Raw genomic sequence first — 20,766 nt, 5'->3', positions numbered from 1 at the left:
CAGCAGTGTGGTACTAAACAAGCAACACAACTTGGGGCGGCGCAAGGCACACAGCCAACTGGATTGGAGGGAGTGTTGAAACAATGAGAGAGGTTGTGGGTTATGTTCAGAACTGCCAAGTTTATACATGGGGAACCAGATTCGAGTCTCTGTGTTGGCACAAAATCCTGTGACTCTGGGCAAAGCACTTAATTGCCCCATGCCTACAAAATAAATATGACCTTGTGTAACGCAACTGGATACCTCCTTTACACTATGCTAAAGGTTTCACCTCACTAGTACTAGGTTAACAGCCAAATACGGAAATAAGCAACTGCAAGCTGACCAGTTAAACTTTTCGAAGGGCCTTCTAATGTGTGTGAATACGTATTGCCACCTTTGTAGTAACTTTGGTCCGTTTAAACTAGGAAGCATTTTTTTGGGAGAAGATGATGGATTATGTGACAAATGTCCCACATTCATAACTATGTGAAAAAAAGCCAGTGTCACAGAATTGCATAATTCCAGTGGCCCAGACTTTCGCTTGTGCTCAACACACTTCCTATGTTCTTTTAACTGACTAATAATATATTCAATTATTTTTTAAAAGGTCCTCATTGGACGGATTTGAAAATGCTACTTTAACCGTCAATAAACGTTCTACTTGATATACTGTACCATGCATGTTGTACTGTGTAAATGTTTGTGGTTTTAGGTGTTAGCTTTGAATCATCGGCTTGCACAGCCTTGACAAATAACAGGGTTATATCTGCTAACCACACTGCTTGAGATGTATGGAACGTGGTATTAAGTGACATTAAATACTACCTTAAGTTGGACCCAAGGTAGGGCTGGGGAGTCTATTTGGTCATAATAAGCGGACAGAAACATTGAAATCTGCAATGAGAACATATTACATGAGCTGAAGTTGTAACTACAATCAATCTCAAACTGTATCAACAAAACATACTGAAAGAAAGATTGAATTTGATCATTTAACAGCCTGTGTTATCCACGGAGGGGGTCGAGGCCTGCATCCTAAATTTGGCTAATTAATTTAACATATTCTTTTGTTTAAAAGAAAAAACAGTCACAGGTTGTCTGACCCGCCCAATCAGAGCACCAGGTCGAAACTACTGTCCACATGTATCATCATTTCAAAAAGCGTTTACCTAGTTGTGATCCTCTGCGAATTGCAATTAGGTAATCGCCATTTGAATGTATGATTCTGCATGAGTTTCATTTTGCGTTTCCTGTTAGGTTGCAAATCGCCTACCTCATTAATATTAATGAGGCAGATCGCAATGTGCAACCCGTTAGGAACCGTTACAATCACAGGGATCGTGGCCTGCTGGGGTCAGCTGACCACTATGGGGCAGATGTATCAAGAAACCATTTTGCACTTCTCTAATAGCGATTGTTAAGGAATCGCTATTTGAGAAGTGCAAAATTGTATGTATGTAGAATTTCGCTATTTTTTAGCGATTCCTTAAAATTCCTTAATTGCGATTAGCAAATTGCTAATCGCAATTAAGGAATAATTTTCCCATTCATTTCTATGGACCAGGAGGCCCATAGGAATGATTGTGCAGTAATTCTCAAATTGCGAATTCGCAATTTGCTAATCGCAATTTGAGAATTATTTCAAGGGTGCAGGGGTGTCTCAAAGACACCCTGCTGCACCCCTCAAATCTACATGTGTGTGCATGTGGCACACATACATGCCCTATGGGCATGTATGAGTGTCACATGCCACCCTTACAAATGCCAATTAGGGCATTTTTGTAAAAAATCGCAATTTACCACCAACTACAAGTTGATGGTAAAATGCGATTTTTTTACACAAATTCGCACACCAAAAATGTGTCATACATATCATTTAAGGAATCGCAAAATTTGCGATTCCTTAAATGCTATGCAAAAGAAGGAATCGCAAATAATTGCGATTAAATAAATTGCGATTATTTCATACATGTGAAATATCGCAAAACGGCCGTTTGCGAGTCGCAAAGGCCGAAAATCTGCGATTTTCAGCCTTTGCGAGTCGCAAAAGCCTTGATACATCTGGCCCTATGTCTGTTATAGCTTTTAAATAAAGCAATACTTTTTTTTTAAATGCAGCCCATTTTCCTTAAAGGAAAACGGGTTGTGTTTGAAAAAGAAAAATTTAAAGTTTTCTTTTTATTTTTCAAGCGCAGGAAATTCACAAAGGGGAAGGGGTCCCGTGGGGATCACTTCCCATGTGCGAATAGGTTACTAGCTACTTGAAGTAGGTGGTAAAATGTGAATGTTTTGTGACTGCATTTCGGTCACAAAACATTCCTACATAGCGCTGCGATTCGGTATTAGTAAGGGGCACCCTAAACACACCCCTTCCTAATACCGAATTGGTATGTATTCGCAATTCAAAATTGTGATTTAGTAAGATGTTACCAAATAGCAAATTGGAATTCATGTATACCAAAATGCCTTTTATCGGCCTGCTTGCGATCAGTAAAATGCTTGATACATGTGGCCCTACATATTGGAACGCAAATCCCAGGTAAAATCCATGAAGCCATATGTCCTCTTAAGGAAGCCTGGAAAGAGCACCTCAAAAACTAAGGTATGTTTTACTTGATCTAGGGAGTTTGCAGCCATGTGCCTATGCAAGCTATATATTAAAGTGCCAGCTCAATCTTTACTGTCATGTGGTGTGGGCTTGAGCGATGTGACTAAAAAAAAAATGCACTAACAGTGTAACAGTAATACAAAGGAAAAACGTGACTGCTAGTGCTGGCATTCGAACCTGTGAAGTATTGCTGTAGTCTCACCCTATACATTCACCCCTGCGCCACCTATGCCAATGTAATTTAAGGAATAATGCATATCGTATTTGTGAATGAATTTGCCTATAATCAAACGAAAACTTTAAAGCGCGACTTGCTCAGGCAAGGATGCATCTAAAGAAAACAATATATATGTGATACCCTAGTCTTTGTAGCGCTCTAGTGTTTCCCCCGGGGTCTCGGCTGAGCCCTGGAAGAAACCCCAAACATTGTATCACCTTCTGGCCAGGCGTGTCCAGAAGGCTATAAATAAATGGCTGGAAGTTGCACGGGACTTCCTATCCGACCTGACACTGTGCCTGCGTGTCTGTTCATTGCCCTAATGTATTTAGCACTTGTGCGTTGTTCCCCATAGCGCAGACCCTGGCGGCGACGCCTGCAGCAAACATCCCACACTGCCGACGAGGGTGGGATCCTGAAGCGTGCTCCTCAAGAGAGTCATACCAGTGCCGCGCACCTGTCTGCCGAAGCTGCGTGCCCCCACCGGGTGAGCTGCCGCAAGATTGAAGTCCCGCCGAAGAAGAAGACTGTCCGAAGAACTGGTAAGCAGCGTGAGCAGAGCTGCGAGAGGGACCGGCTTAGCTGCGGGCAGAAGAGTGCGAACTCGGGAGCGATCTGGATGCCTAGGAGAAGGCTCGACCAGTGAAGCTCCGGTTCGCGCATGCGCGCAAGGACTGAGGCCTACCGTCAGCATGCGAGCCTCGTGCAGAGAAGAGGGGCACCCGACGCGACACACGCGCTCCAACAAATGAAACTGCCCTGCACACGCGATCAACAGCGCACGTGGAGTTGAGCCACAAACAAGCACTGGCAGCACCAGCTGCACCCTTACAACCACTGGCCGCAAAGCAGCAACAAGCCTTGGCAACCACAAGCATAGATGATAAGAGAAGCTGTGAATGAGACACATGGGCGCCCAAAACATAGTTGCATGACCACCATCAGCACTAACTGTAGCCAAGGAAACCCCAAACAAACATTGGCACCAACAAGAGTCACATCAGAGGAGCCCGCAAACAAGCATTGATACCAACAACCACATTAGTGCCACAACATGTCGAATCCACAAGGAGGCGGTGGCGGAGCGCACCAGCTAGGGAGTCCCCCGGCCGCTGCGGCGGGAGGAGCGCAAAACATACCACCCCCAGCACTGGGAGCAGGTGTGCAAGAGGCTGAAGCATAGGTACAGCAGTCAGCACACTCACAAATCCAAGCGTTACCACCGTTTAGTGAACTTATTGATCCAAGTACAGCTGCGCTGAGATGGGCGGTCTGGATCGGACGATTAAACAACTACTTTGCGGCCACCAGAGAAAAGGACAATCAAGACTCAGACGTGAGTCCCTAGCTCATTGCACCATTAGGATTCAAGCAAGCCGGGCCGACGACGGCTGAAATGCCAGAAACCGGTCCCCGGAAGCTTGTTTCCTTCCCAGTATAAGAATTGGCTTGGTAGTTTGGTTTGCCCTGTTCCCATCATGCACTGGGACAGGAACAGACTAATTTGTATATAGCCAGGTTCTGAGCTGGGATGGTGCAGTGAGCTAAAAAACGGTGATGGATCAAGCCCTGATCTCTTGACTGGGTAGGAGTATTCTGCATCATTCAGAAACTCTGTCCATTACCTTTTCCAAAATTGATGTTATCCACACTAAGTGTGGGAGGGTATACTCAGACGTGAGTCCCTAGCTCATTGCACCATCAGGATTCAAGAAAGCCGGGCCGACGACGGCTGAAATGCCAGAAACCGGTCCCCGGAAGCTTGTTTCCTTCCCAGTATAAGAATTGGCTTGGTAGTTTGGTTTGCCCTGTTCCCATCATGCACTGGGACAGGAACAGACTAATTTGCATATAGCCAGGTTCTGAGCTGGGATGGTGCAGTGAGCTAAAAAACGGTGATGGATCAAGCCCTGATCTCTTGACTGGGTAGGAGTATTCTGCATCATTCAGAAACTCTGTCCATCACCTTTTCCAAAATTGGATGCCAGGGCCACCGCCATGGAAGCCGCACTCAATCCGAGTGTTGACTCAGGGACGACGGTAAAGACGGAGCGAGTCGATGCCATACGCAGCTCTGGCCGCAACACGCGGGGACGCTGGCCTACCAGAACACCACGGCGTTCCACATGTGGATACTGTGGGCGAGAAGAACACAACCCAGAGAGCTGCCCTGCCAGAGGGAAGACATGTTCGAAATGCGGGATACCAAACCATTTCTCTAGTGTCTGCAGAGGTGGATTTCGCGGAAGGGGCCAACCAGGAAGGAAGACATTATCTGGAGCAGTGAGGCATCTAACAATGGATGATCAACGGTCAACGAGCTCGACAAAATCACACCACCACCATTACGAGCGACTGGATGATTCATCCACCGAAGAGGATGACGAATGCTATTTTATACTAAAGGAAAGGGAGTTAGAGGGAGGAAAAGGCTAAGGCTCACCCTCCAAATACTATATTCAACATAAGGTCTCTGTTACCAGATACCTGAGAGCCTAGCCGGTCACTATAAATCCATTCACAACATTCAATGGGGTTGGCGAATTACGTAACTCGCAAGTCGCAGCACGCCCCAGCCCGTAGAGGACTGGGATGGCCCCAATGATGAAGCATGTCACCACGGGGCAACCCTGGTGAGTGAGGGGACACCTAGAAAAAGAGCAATTTCTCCTTTTCTATCTACTATACCATCCAGACCAACCCCATTGAATGTTGTGAATGGATTTATAGTGACCGGCTAGGCTCTCAGGTATCTGGTAACAGAGACCTTATGTTGAATGCTATTTTATATCATTCACCAACGACCTAAAGAAACGAAGGAGACCGTAGCCCAAAAGTTAAATACAGATAGACGGATCACCGGTGACAGGGGTAATCGGCACTGGAGCCACCATAAATGTCATGGGTATACAGCACTACAAGGCCCTCAAACCAAGGCCGCAGCTGAAACCGTCCACAGTGCGAATCCTCACGTATGGAAGCCAGAAGCCATTACCTGTGCGAGGCAAAATGACCGTGCAACTGAAATCTGAAGACAGAGAGCTAACCACAACATTTCATGTCATCGACAAAGAGGCTGACCTACTAGTCGTAAGCCACACGGCGGCCGAAGACCTTCATCTCATCGCATTTGCCAACGTGGTGAAGACCCTGCAAGTCAAGGACATCTTGCAATGGTTCCCGTCCCTATTCAATGGCCTAGGGATGATCAAAAGGGCTCCTGTGAAACTCCACATAGACAAAACCATCCAACCAATTGCCCTACAACACCGGAGAATCCCTTTTCACCTGCGGGCAGCCGTGGAACAAGAGCTGTCCATGCTGGAAAAACAAGGTGTGATCGAGAAGGTGACCGGCCCCACACCATGGGTATCCCCCATGGTGATAGTGGTGACAGCCTGGGAAGATACGGATATGCATTGACATGCGCATGCCCAACAAAGCGATAAAAAGGGAGAGGCACATAACGCCAACCGTGGATGATATATTAGCTGATCTGAACGGAGCCCAATGGTTCTCAAAACTAGGTCTAAACGCTGGGTATCACCAACTAAGACTGGCCGAAGAAAGTAGATATATCACTACATTTTCAACGCTGCTGGGCCTGAGGAGGTACAAAAGACTCAACTTTGGAATATCCTCAGCTGCCGAAATATTCCAAAACACCATCAAGGAAATACTGTACGGTTTGCAAGGGGCGCTAAATGTCAGTGATGACATACTGATACATGCCGAAACCAGCGATGAACATCAAAGCCGATTAAAGGCCACCCTCAAGAGGCTAGCCGAGCTTGGGGTTACCTTGCACAAGGACAAATGCAAATTCTTTCAGAAATCAATAGAGTTTTTCGGATACGTATTCGATGCCAACGGAGTCAAAGTAGACCCCCGGAAATCACAAGCCATCCGACACGCTCCTGCACCCACGACAGCCTCCGAAGTAAGAAGCTTCCTCGGGATGGCTCAATACTGCGCGAGGTTTATCCCAAATCTCGCCACCATTGCAGAACCACTGCACAACTTAACGAAGAAAGACAGTCCATGGAGGTGGACTCAGGAAGAGGAAGAAGCGTTCAAGAAATTAAAGGAGGCGCTACTAGACGGAACAACAAAGGCCTATTTCAACACTGCCAAGAACACCGAAATCCTCGTTGAGGCCAGCCCCGTCGGGCTAGGAACACTGCTGACTCAGGAAGCCGAGCCGGGTGTCTGGGTCCCACTTGCGTTTGCCAGCAAGGCTCTCAGACAACGGATTCCTCCATGACACTCAGAACTGGAGCGAGCCAGACCGGTTGCATTTGGGCAAATTTTGGAGAGTGCACCGTGAGCTCAGCATCGCCAAGAACGGGCTTGTCCTGAGAGGATCCCGAGTGGTGATCCCCGCAACGCTACAAGAACACGCAACGGTCCTCGCCCATGCCGGACACCAAGGCACTCGTCGGATGAAAGCCCGAATGCGGGAGAAGGTATGGTTTCCTGAACTTGAGCAGCTGTGGACACCACTGTGCAGAATTTCAGAGCATGCCAACTGACAAGCACGCCGGAAGTCCCTGCTCCTGTGGTCACAGAGGATCTGGCACCCGCACCGTGGTCTTGGATCAGTCTGGAGTTCGGCAGTTTTTCCGACGGAAGGGCCACTGCAGTCATAATTGATAGTTTCACCAAATATCCCATTGTGGAGGTGGTAGAATCAACGAGCTTCGCGAACATTCAACCAGTGCTCAACAAGACGTTTGCCATGTTCGGGATACCACTAGTGATCAAAACAGACCATGGACCCCCTTTCCAAGGGAGTGAATTCAAAGAATTCCTAAAGGGACTTGGAGTGAAACACCATCGCATCACACGTCAATGGCCTCAGGCCAATGGAGAGGCAGAAAGGTTCATGAGAACTATCAACAAGTAGAGGGAACGTATCCCGAAGAAGCGCTCCAACACTTCCTCCGGGAGTATCGGAGTACTCCGCATAGCACCGCCAACAAGTCACTGTGGTTGCTCATGCTGGCGGGACAAAGACGAGATCTACTTCCTGTGGCAGACAACTGGAGACCGGAACCCTATTCTCCTGAGGCCACACAAGAGCGAAGGCGGAGGACCAATGAGAAAGCGAGTCGGAAGAGGAGAGCACGTGACAGGGAACTAAGACCTGGAGACTCAGTGCTCATCTGGACCCGACGACCTGGTGGGAAGTTTCACACTCCGTACGAAACTGAGCCATGGGTGATCAAAGCGACCAGAGGCACCGCAGTGACTGCGTTATGCAATGGAGAAGAAGTTACCCGCAACATATCGTGGTTCAAGAGAATACCATCGGACTCTCGTCAGCCAGAGCGGATAGAAGACGGGCCGACGGATGACCCGGAGGGAGGTGGATCTGAGCAGGTTTGCCCAGAGTCGGCATCTGATTGATCCCAAGGTGCTGAGCAATCACCCGACACGTCGGTGCCCAAGCAGACACCCACCAGAGGAAGGCAGCCATACGATCTCCGGCCAAATCCAAGACCCATCCGGAGGCTGGCAGATTTCGCCTGTTGAACTGATGCGCACACCAGAGACTGTCAAAAGATCAACTTGGGAAGGGATGTAGCGCTCTAGTGTTTCCCCCGGAGTCCCGGAAGAAACCCCACACATTGTATCACCTTCTGGCCAGGCATAGCGAGAAGGCTATAAATAAATGGCTGGAAGTTGCACTGTGCCTGTGTGTCTGTTCATTGCCTTAATGTATTTAGCACTTGTGCGTTGTTCCCTTTACCGCAGACCCTGGCGGCGATGCCTGCAGCAAACCCCCCACAGTCTTGACAGATTTGGCCGTAGTAGCAGACGGGGAAAAAAGCATGTAACCACAGTGTGCCCCTAGTGACTAAATGCATCTGTCTGGAAGACTGACACAAGACAGTATGGGAATCTCTGTTCATGAACAGAAACACTAAGGTCATCGAGGAAGTGTGTGTAAAATACCCGACTCTAAAGCGCACAGAAAGGTGGAGAGCGTTTTCTGAGCTAAAGTGGTATTATAATATCACAAATTCCAAAAACACTGCCACTCCATTGGATGAAGTGAAAGCGTTCATAATATTTAAGCCAATTTCCATGTTAGCCTAAGCTGCAAAAAAAAGGGCAAGTACAGGGAGATTAAGTGATTTGTCCAGAAAAAGAGGGTGTGGAGCTGATGCTGAGACTTGAACCTTGTTTCCCAGTTCCAAAGTCAGCTCGCTGGCTTTTATGCCACATCCTCACCCAGCGTAGCGAGCCTCCAAACAAAACATGCCCGTCTGCAGCAGCAGCTGTTCTTATCCCAAAGGCAAAAGTAAAGGCTCTTTGATTCTGAAAAACCACAGAGATGCTGGTGTGGAGAATGATGGGGCTACAAACAACACAGGGATGGTTTAATTAAAAGCTGAAAACTGCAACCAGTTTTACTCTGGCAAACTGAAATAGCAGACTATATTCCTGAAATTAAAGGATTTAAGACCGTGCACGGGGCTGGGACAAGTTACCTAGGTAGTTGGGTTTCCCAAATTTCAAGCTTGTGGCATGCTAATGGGTATCACCACAGAAAAGAGCACAGGCAGACATCAAAAACATTGAACATGTGTGTTAGACCTGGCCCTTTTTGCAGGTTTATCCCCAAACCTTTTGCCTTTTGCCTCCTATTTTTCTGACCCTGTTTTTGTTGGCTATAGGACTATGGGCACTTCACCACTGCTGATCAGTTCTAATGTGCATATGCTCTCCGTGTAAATTGGAATTATGATTGGTTATCCATGATTTTCATATTTGATTTACTGATAAGTCCCAAATAATGTGCACTTTGCCTGCCTAGCATCTGTAAATAAAATACTTCAAGTGGGCCTGCAGCACTTGCTGTGCTAGCCCTGAATATGTGTCTCAGACCTGCCTGTGTGGGGTCTGTGCGCAACCTGGCAAATGCACCCAAGTGCCAGGCCCAAACCTTCCCCTTTCTTACACGTAAGGCATCCCTCAGGTAGACCCATGGTGCCCTCACGGCAAGGGTAAACTTGGGACATGTAATGGTGTGTGTTACATGTCCAGATAGTGAAATACAACGCATTTCGTTTTTCACTGGTGAAAGGCTGGGACAAGATAGAGAAATGGAAATTAGGCTTCCTGAACATAGAATTAATTTAGTAACACATCTTTTAGTAAAGGTGTTTTTTAAATTATGGGTTTAAAAATGCCACTTTTAGAAAAGTGTGCATTTTCTTGCTTTACCATTCTGTGTGTTCTTGCCTGTTTGTGTACTTACCGTCTGCTTTTGGAATGGCAGGAGTTGGGAATGTGCAGTCACTGTAGACGGTCACAAGGGGGTTGAGGTGTGTCCTGCCTTTCCTGAGTGACTCATGGCCAGGCTGAATAGACCTTTCTGCCTTTAGAGAGGTGGGACCCTTGACCTCCCAGGTAGGTCGCTTGCCCTCCGCTGCAGCGCCACCAGTGCTCGGGCCACCCTTCTGCTGCCTCCTCATGCTCCTGGTGCCCCGCACCCAATCGCTGCTGCTGCCGCTTCCTGCAGCCGGTGTGCCTGTGCCCCTGCTCATTTTTTCTGTACCCTGTGTGCCTGTGCCCTACCCGTTTTTCCTCTCCACCCGTCCGTGCCTGGACCGCGCCCAGCGCCAGAACCCCTGGCCCTCACGCTACCCATGAAACCCGCTACCGCTACTACGCCAGCACCTTCATCGCACTCAACCACGGATGCACCACCAACTGCTACAAGGACACCCCCAAGCGCACCCACGGCCCCTTCACCTGCCAGTACTGCAACTTCTCCTGCAACAACGACGACGAGACACCCACAGCAACGGAACCCAACCAAATGTGATGCATCCTGCTCAACACCCGCTCCACACACAAGCACGCCGTCGAGCTCTGGGACCTGCTCACCACCACTTCACCAGACGTCGCCTTCATGACCGAGACCTGGATGAACTAGGCCTCCACCCCAGACATCGCAGTGGCCATCCCTGACAGATACAAAATCTTGCGCAGGGACCGCACCAATGGAGTGGGAGGAGGCCTTGCCATCATCCACAAGAACACCATCAAGGTCTCCACAAACACCGACGACACCCTCACCACCACCGAACACATGCACTTCAAGATCAACACGGACCCCAAGACCACCCTTAGAGGCACCCTCGTTCCTAATTCTGCAACTCCATCGCCGACTTCAACAGCACGCACACGCTGACCTCCACCAATTACATCCTACTTGGCGACCTGAACTACCATCTAGGAAACAACAACTACAGCAATTCCTCCACCCTGGTCGACAACCTCGCCACCCTCAGACTGAAACAGATCATCACAACCCCAACCCACATCGCCGGCCACACGCTTGATGCCATCTTCACCGCCAGCCTCCACGTCACCTTCAGCCACGCCTCCGAGCTCACCAGGACCGACCACCACTGCGTCCACTTCACCCTCCAGAAACCCGTCACCCACCACCGCACTCCACAGATCCCCCACCACCGCTTGGGCAAAGTCACTAAGAAGCGACTTGAAACTCACCTCTCACTCAACCCACTAACCAGCCCCACCGACCCCTAGGAGGGGGCCCGCACCCTCAGGCTCTGGATGGAGGACTGCGCCAACACCATAGCACCTATGAAACAACCCACCAACAGAGACACCAGCCAGAGAGCCAGCTGGTTCACCTCGGAGCTCCTAGCATCCAAGCGAACCTGCCGTAAACTCAAGGTCATCTGGCTCAACGATAGAACTCCCGCCAATCGCAGAGCCCACAAAGATGCCATCCGCAACCACCACCACCTCATCAGGACCACCAAAAGAGCCTCATTCAAAGACTACCTCGACAACAACGCCCACAACAGCAAAGAGCTATTCAATATCGTGAAAGAACTCTCCACTCCTAGCTCCTGCACCAACGACATCCCGCCATCGCAAGCCCTGTGCGACATCCTCGCGGCCTTCTTCCACCGCAAGATCACCGACAACCACAAAAGCTTCAACCCCCGGTTCCACCCTACGGACCCCGCCATGATGAACCCCCCAAGCCCCACCGCCAACGACCCTCTGACCACTTGGGCCAACGTGAGCACCGAAGACATAACTAAGACCATGAGCACCATCCACTCAGGCTCCCCATCTGACCCTCTCCCTCACCACATCGCCAACAAAGCCGACAGCCTCATCGCACCCCACCTGCGCAACATCATCAACCTCTCCTTCGAAACAGTGACCTTCCCGGAGTGCTGGAAGCACGCCGAGATCAAAGCCCTCCTGAAGAAACCCAAGGCTGACCCAAGCGACCTCAAGAACTTCCGGCCCATCTCCCTGCTTCTGTTCCCAGAGAAAGTCATGGAAAAGATCGTAAACACCCAGCTCACCCGCTACCTAGTAGACAACAGCATCCTGGACCCCTCCCAGTCAGGCTTCCGCAGCAATCACAGTACCGAGACCGCCCTCATCGCCGCCACAGACGACATCCTAATCCTACTCGACAGCGGCCCTCATCCTCTTGGACCTCTCTGCCGCCTTCGACACCGTCTGCCACCACACACTACGCACATGCCTCTACGACGCAGGAATCTGAGACAAGACCCTGGACTGGACCACCTCCTTCCTCACCGACAGGACCCAGAGAGTCCTCCTCCCCCTGTTCCATTCCGGAACCACCAAAACCATCTGCGGCGTCCCCCAGGGATCCTCCCTCAGAACAATGCTGTTCAACGTCTACATGGCCCCCCTCGCTCGCAACGCCAGACTACACAGCCTCAACATAATCTTCTAAGCCAATGACACCCAGCTGATCCTCTCCCTCACCAAGGACCCCCTCACCGCCAAAGCCAACCTACACCAGGGCCTGAAGGCCGTCGCCGACTGGATGGAGGCAAGCAGGCTCAAGCTGAATATGGACAAGACGGAGATCCTCATCCTCGGGCCCAACCCCTCAGCGTGGGAGGACTCCTGGTGGCCAGCATCACTGGGAACCCCCCCGGCACCAACCAACCACGCATGCAACCTTGTAGTCATCCTCGACTCCAAGCTCAGCACGACCAACCAAGTCAACGCAGTCTCCTCCTCCTGCTTCCACACCCTCTGCCCACTCCGCAAGATCTACAGATGGATCCCGAAGGACACACAGAAAACCATCACCCATGCTCTCCTCAGCAGCCGACTTGACTACGGAAACGCCCTTTACGCCGGAGCCCCGTCCAAGCTCATCAACAGACTCCAAAGAATACAGAACGCCTCAGCACACCTGATCCTTAATGTCCCGCGCAGGGACCACATCACTCTGCACCTTAGAGACCTGCACTGGCTCCCCGTTGACAAAAGAATCACATTCAAACTCATGATCCACGCACACAAAGCACTCCACAAGACCGGCCCTGCCTATCTCAACAAAAGACTCGCCTTCCACGAACCCAACAGGAAACACCGTTCCGCCGACCTGTCCCTGGCTGCCGTCCCGCGCATTCACAAAACCACTTCCAGGGGCAGATCCTTCTCCCACTGCGCCGCCAAGTCCTGGAATGCCCTCCCCCTCCACCTACGACAGGCCACAGACCTCCCGGCCTTCAGAAGACTGCTCAAGACCTGGCTCTTCGACCACTGGCTGAAGCTGCCCCATTCACCCCCCCAGCGCCTTGAGACCATAGAGGGTAAGTAGTGCGCTTTACAAATTCCCTGATTGATTGATTGATTGAGGAGTTTTTACTTGAATTTCCTTTGTAGAATTCTGTCTCCTCCCCCTGTGATCATGCTGGACCAGGGAGGACAAAACTGGTTTGGGCTGAGCTCAGGGACTCTGAAACAAAGACCATAATAAGGAAATGTAGTATAAATATTGGGGCTAACACCCCTGGACTTTAGATCATATCTGCAAACAAGAGGACCCTGCCAAGAAGAAGAAGTGTGTGAAGAGTGCTGCCTTTTCGGTGTCAGGGGTGGGTTGGCTTAAAGTTGCTGCTTGTATCTGTGGGCAGAGGAAAAGGACTCACTCTTTTGGCCGTGCAGTGATATCCTGCTTGAGAAGACCTTCATGGGCATTTGTGTGCTTGCCTCCCTTTTATGTCTCAGGGAAATCAAAGACTTCAAACACATCGGTTGTGTATCAAAAAAAAGAGCCTGTCTGGAAGGAGAGCTGTGTGAGGCGTGCTGCCCAATGATGTGTGTGGGGGTGGGTCGGCCTGCAGTTGCTGCTCCTGTGTAGACCAGAAGAAGGACTGGACTGTTATTCACCTTTTGACAATGTAAACTTGTGTTGAGCACTTTATTTCCCTTACTGCTTGGCCCTGAGCTAAACGTGCTGAGCGCTTCATTGGGCAGTGGATGAGAGTTTCCCCTAGGAGAAGTGCGTGGTGAGACTTTTAAGCTTCCATGCTCCTGAAGGTAACCGTAGCGTGTGGTTAGTGCTACCATTCTTCTCTTCGAGACAGGGATCAGCGCATCTTGAGCACCTCTGCCAGCAAAACCTGTCTAAAGTGTGCACCTCCCTCCAATGAGCGGTAAGCTATTTTAAAGCTCACACCCGGGCTAAGTTTATTAAGATTTTGGGCGGGTGCAAAACAGAAGTTTGTTTACCATTAAAAATGTCTGATGAAGCCGCGCACATTATTGTCCAGTACCTCGTGAGCTTTGGGGCCACCTTTAGTAAATGTAACCCTTGAGATCCTGCTTCAAGCTTCTGAAAGTTAGGAGTGGGGAAAGGTGGGTTTTTTTTTTTTCAGCAAAGAAGAGGGAGGCATCCAAAGGTAATGTCCTCTAAGGTGTTTGATAAATACCATGTTTATCATAGGTTTTTAAGATGAAAAAAAGGTTCACTGTGTATTATGAGCTGTTGATTAAAAGTGTTCTGTAAATTCTGATACATGTATTATACATCCTCTTACTGTACAGATCAGAATTATGCGTTGTGCAAATTTAATTCTGTATCTCCCAGATAAGTTTCCCCAGGTTAAACTTGCAGATATTCACTGGGGAAAAATGGGCAGTAAATACGCGGACATGCGGCAACCACCAAAAACCACATTTTTGAGGGCAGAACTTGGAATAGGCGGTAATTAGCGCAATTGATAAATCGGTGTCAGATTTATATGAATGCAATCATTATCGTATCGGATACCATAGCACTCCCAATCGAGGCCTGTGCTTTTTGGAAAATAAAATGTATTTTTACTGTATAGTTCAATTTAATTCTTTTTTTTAATTGTCTGTGATACCACTGATATTGTTATTTGCTTACCTCTAGGGATTCCAGTGCTCCACTTGTGTGGGATAAAATTGCTGAACTAGAAGTAGATTTTCATGAGTTTGAAGACTTGTTTTCTAAAGCGGCAGTAAAGGAGACAAAGAAACCAATTTCTGACACCATTACTAAAACTAAGGCTAAACAAGTACGTATCCGTTTGTTTTCAAATGCAACATTTACGATAAATGTGGCCTATTGTTTCACAGTGGCATATATAAAGGTTACATTTTAAATGAATATGGTAATCAGGGGTGGCGAAGCACTAAAAAAATATGTATGATGTAATTAATTGTGTGTGAAATTAAAATGTTGTTGGTGAAGATGGATATAGTTTACAACTTTTGCAATTCATGAGGGTGCAGAATTGTATACTTTACCCAATTTTGCACCGAGCAATTATTCTGCCCATAAATAGATTTGGAAATAATATAAGTACGCTTTGCAGGGTTGCCCTCAAAGTGGCCTTCAATAGGTAAGCAGTCATTTCCATATGTCTTTAAAAATAAAATTGCAAACTTCATAAAGTTAATCACAGTTCCAAAGTTTTTAGAAACAGAACAAAAGTTGGAAGCTGTGAAAATTAACAACTTAACTAACCTCAATTTGCTAGGTTATAGTTAAGTGGAATATTGTAAATGGTTGGTATAATCTCTTGCTCATGAGAGACTCAGTTTTTGTTTTTCATTCATAACCGCATTGCTACAATAAACTGGGACGTTTATCGTTCTAGTATTTTATTGTTGGTATTGCATCTGTCATAGATTTGCTTTAGGAAATCCTATGAAATTCGATAACAGTGTTGACTTTTTGTCTTATGATACTTCTGCAATAATGTGCTCTTATGTATGAAATGATGACATTTTTAATGCAATATATCAATAGGCTGTATTTTGACTATTTTTAGTTTCAAGACCCTAGCCGCTGATCTCCTATCTTTTTATATGCACATTTCTCTGTCCCGACCGGCGAAGTCTCCACACTCGTAAGCTTACTATTAAAATGCAGTTATGTAAATACTGAAAACATTTAAATTTACACAAACGGGTAAATTAAACTTTGTAAATCTGACCCTTGATGATCTACATCATTCCAAAAAGTTACTGTTGAAGGTTTGTTATTTAAGGATCGAAGGAATGTTGGGCAGGTATTTCAGATTTTCATGGGGAATTGCCCAGAGTGTGATTTGGTGTTTCCTGCTTACACCTACAACAGATACTTTGTTTTATTTTGCTACTCGCAAAGGAAAGACTTTTCCTTTACTCAATTAAGTACCTCATCATTTGTTGATAACCCTACAGCATGTGCACACAACATTCTTTTATCATCAGAGAATCCCATTTTCCTTCTTCCTCCTAAAACATAGCTTTCAATGCTGCTCCCTATCTAGATTCAATTTCGGCTGCATTCCAAGGGTTTTATCTTTCTTCTCTTCATTTCCCCACACACCCTTTGATTAATCTCCTCCCTTCTTTGCATTCAATGCAATACAATCCCTTCTATCTTATAAATCATAAATAAAGTAATTTTGATCTTTACTCAATTTATAAGTCAAATTTTGCTTGTAGGCTCGGGCAATGTCAATCTTCACTTCTGATCAAAAAAAGTGGAAGACATTATGCATGCACTGGCACTAGAGTGAGGATTCAACTGTTTATACACAGGCGCTTCCAAAAGAACCAAATCATAATTAAACATTCAAAATGACCCAAATGATACAAAAGACTTAAAATGATATTCAGTATATACTATATCTAAGTGGAATATTATGATACATCATACTCTGTGCTACTGATCCAGGCAGATGTGTACAGCCATTGCAATCCTTTCCATGCATCAGACAAGTATTCTTATGTAAATTTTTGTTGTAAATTTACCCCCAAAACTATCTCTATACAATAATTTTAAATCAAAGCCAACTGCTCTTCTACAGGGGCAGAGATAGATTTAGCTTTAGGATTAGCAAGCTTCATAGGGGCACTCAATGTTATTAATAAGTATATCATAAAGGTGATAGAGCCTATAGATACTATGAACACTGTGGCTGTGCGCTGGTTTAGTGAAAGAACATGGTTTCTGGTGAATTGGAAAGGAAAAATACAAGACTAAAAAACATAAGCAAACAGTCTACAAATGTCTTTTATGTAGGCAAATTCTGCAAAACTGAAAACGTTTCCACAAAAAAGACCAGGTCAAGCTGCTTCAAAGTCAGTTCCTGACTCTACGTTAATCTTCTTCTGAAAAGCAGCCCTAATCTTCTATTTGGGCGTGGGCCCTAAAGATCGTGAAACAATTCAGTTCAAGGTTTTTGCCATCCAGACATGTCAATTGACTTCAAATCATTCACAATTTAGTAAAAATCCAAATGCAGCAGCTTTTAATCATGGAGGTTTCTCAAAAGCAATCTGTTGTTTGTCAATCCCACTATGCCGATTAATCATGAAGGAGAATGGACACTTGTAACTACTTTACCGTAGGTTAGATTGAATCACCCTCATGAACGCTATGTAAATTGTGCGGTGTATATCTTTTTTCCGCCCCATACTCGCGTTACGGCATTATCATTGGGTGTCCAAGTACGTGCTATATACCTGCCTCATCCCGAGGCAACCTCTGGTTTCGGTAGTAGTGTCCAGAGATAGAAGGGCACCCCCAAAAAAAGGGAAGGGAGAGGGAAAGGAAAATGAATCTAAAAAACAGAACTTCACCACCAGTGAACTTTAATATAAAAAAGGTGAGGTTTTGCTGTTAAAATTTGTAGGTATAACTCGAGATCGAGTTATTGGATCTCTTTATACCACATCGTTGACCTTGTCAACAATGTGGTATAAAACAACAAAACCTCACCTTTTTTATATTAAAGTTCACTGATGGTGAAGTTCTGTTTTTTAGATTCATTTTCCTTCCCCTCTCCCTTCCCTTTTTTTGGGGGTGCCCTTCTATCTCTGGACACTACTACCAAAACCAGAGGTTGCCTCTGGATGAGGCAGGCATATAGCACGTACTTGGACACCCAATGATAATGCCGTAACGCGAGTGTGGGGCGGAAAAAAGATATACACCGCACAATTTACATAGCGTTTATGAGGGTGATTCAATCTAACCTACGGTAAAGTAGTTACAAGTGTCCATTCTCCTTCATGATTAATCGGTATATTGAGACTGGGGAACTGAATGGACCAGAAATCCTCCTCCCTACCTGTTGATTTCAAAGTTTGTCAATCCCAGTCAGCTGCGCTCTCAGCAAATATGTCCACTCAGTACTGGAGTACCTTTGAATGGGTATCTGTTTTCTTTTTGGTCTTCTGACTACTGACTATTCAATGCCACTTTCATCTGGGATTACTTCTTCAGTCACAAAAACTCTCCGTCTCTCTCCCCTCTTTGACCACCTCTTGTTCCCAATCACACTGCTTGTCTCCTCTTTTAGCTCAGAGTCTGCTCTTATAGCTTCTTCAGCTTTATCACTATGGCCATTCATGGCTTGTTCACCACAGGCCATGCACTTGTATCAAGTTGATTCTGAGACACTTGCCTGCACCCTTCTTCTCCATCTGAGCTCTTGGAAGGTATTGAGTTCGATATTTGTGTCTTACTAGTGCCTGTCAACACGTCTTCTCCAGCTTGCCTCACTCTATGGGTGTGCGCGTCATGAATCCAATTCGGATGACCTCCGCACTTAGCAGCTGTGTTTGTGACTGGAATGACTTGATAGGGACCACACCAACTGGGATCCAGGCACAACTTCCTCAAATGCTTCTTCACCAAGACCCAGTCGAAAGGAATACATAAGGTCCTGGCATTACTCCTGCCTTGTTTCATCACCTCATTTTTGAAGTGACTGCCACAATCTGATTTAGAGAAACCGGGATTCCAAAACAGGGAATAAACAGTGTTGGACTTGGCCTACTCTGCAATATCACCCCTAAACTTTTTGCCTTTACCGATCCTCTTTTCTGAATTCTATTTTGCTAGCAGTAGGACTCTGTGCACTTTACCACTGCTATCCAGTGCTAAAGTGTGCCTTAAAACATGATGGAATTGGCCCACACCCAATTGGCACATTTAATTTACTTATAAGTACCTAGTAAAGTGGTACTACATGTACCCAGGGATTTAAATTAAATGCTACTAGATAGCCTTCAGCACTTATTGTGCCACCTGCTTAAGTAGACCTTTAAAACATGTCTCAGGCCTGCCACTACAACCTGTGTCCAGATTTAAACTGCCATTTTGACTTAGCAAAATATATCTTTTGCCAAGCCTAAACCGTCCTTTGTAATACATATAAGGTAGGTCCTACCAGCCCATACAACGGTATTTAAAATGTTGGAAATACACTTGTGAGTTTTACATGTTCTGGTAGTGAAACACTGCAGCCAATTATCTGGTCAGATGACTAGGATTAGAGTGGCAGCTGGCCTTTGTGTAATCCTACCAGAGAGTGGGAGAAAAGGGGGTTTGGTGTTCATAGAGATGGCCATCCTGCAAGGATGAAAGGGGGTGGAGCTGTTCCCTGCACCACCAACTTTCAAAGGTCTGCCTCCGGCACACTCACAAAGATCTTGACACAAGCCTTTTGTCACCCTAGCCTTCTTGGAGCCTGGGCAGGGGAAGAGAAAGTAAGTAAAAAAACTTTTCAGAACCAAATGTGGGGATGGACTAGAAGTTCCCCAACTTCAAAGGGTGGCACTAGGTTTATATATTGGGCCTACTGAGCCACTTATCAGATCACTCCTGGACCTCTGAGTGACCTTTGAAGGACTGCCTTGCACTTCAGAAAACCGGGCTGTTGCATGAGGCCTGCTTTGTACCTCAGAGGACTGCCCTGTAGTTACTAGAGGAATGCCCTGTGCTTGAAGCATATCTTGTACTCTCTGAGGACTGCCCTGCTGCTTGAGTCTGCCTTGCTGATTGATCCCAGGACTACCAGAGTGACCCCAAGGGTCAGTTACCCGACCTCCTATTCTGAAATACAGGGACACACACAAGCACCAGAGGTGTTCCTGTAACTGCCCAGCTAACCTGCGTCAACTGGCCCTACTTGGACCTGCAATTGCGCCTTCCTGGACCTGCACGAGCCCTGCTTGCCTCTGCTAGTGTGACTTTATGATCCTCAAGTCATGCCTCCCCAGGTGCTGGACCCTTGGCTAGCATCAGTTCCACTCCTCCTGAAGTTTTGAACTCTGTGATCCGGTATTTGAGAAGATATCTTTTTCAGTATCGAGGTCCCTGTATCTGACCCGCACATGACCAGATGATCGGAGTAGTACTTCATGCTTTTAGGAGCTATACTTACCTAAAACTTTGAGATTGCATGACCCTGGTTTCTACTGATTGGATTTTTGTCTTTGTGATCTCAAATTATTTGTTACATTTTTCTCTATTTTTCTAAATTGGTGTGGGATTTTCTCATGGTGTGTTTTCACCCTATTGCTCTTCGGGAGCAACATAAATTCTTAGCACAGTAACTATGAGTTAAGCATGACTGCTTCTGTACCAAGCTACCAGAAGGTTAAGCACATGTTGTAACATCCATGTAACCAAATCCTTCAGGGTTGGCTCACTGCTCAATATAGTCCACCGGGTCCACCCCTTGATAGCATTAATACTGCTTACTATGACAGCACAGAATCTTAAGGTGATCGAGTGCGGGAAGGAAGGCACTGCCTGTAAGCAGCCTGGTAATGATGAGGCTATTAGGTTAAGAGTGGCTGGAAAAAAAGC

At 46.8% G+C, this 20,766-nt stretch overlaps 1 protein-coding gene across 1 annotated transcript in view; it reads left to right on the top strand.

Annotated features, from left to right (window-relative positions):
• Window positions 1-20,766, top strand: part of LOC147708856 (uncharacterized) — a 632,993-nt gene that overhangs the window by 304,769 nt on the left and 307,458 nt on the right. Inside the window, exon 9 of the mRNA XM_086925786.1 lies at window positions 15,043-15,187. Within this exon, the coding sequence (XP_086781912.1) occupies window positions 15,043-15,187 (145 nt within the window). The remainder of the gene's footprint in view (window positions 1-15,042; window positions 15,188-20,766) is intronic.

The sequence above is a fragment of the Lissotriton vulgaris genome, chromosome 6 (assembly GCF_964263255.1).
Source record: "Lissotriton vulgaris chromosome 6, aLisVul1.2, whole genome shotgun sequence".
NCBI classification, from domain to species: Eukaryota; Metazoa; Chordata; class Amphibia; order Caudata; family Salamandridae; genus Lissotriton; species Lissotriton vulgaris.
This window is presented reverse-complemented; position numbering and strand designations above follow the sequence as displayed.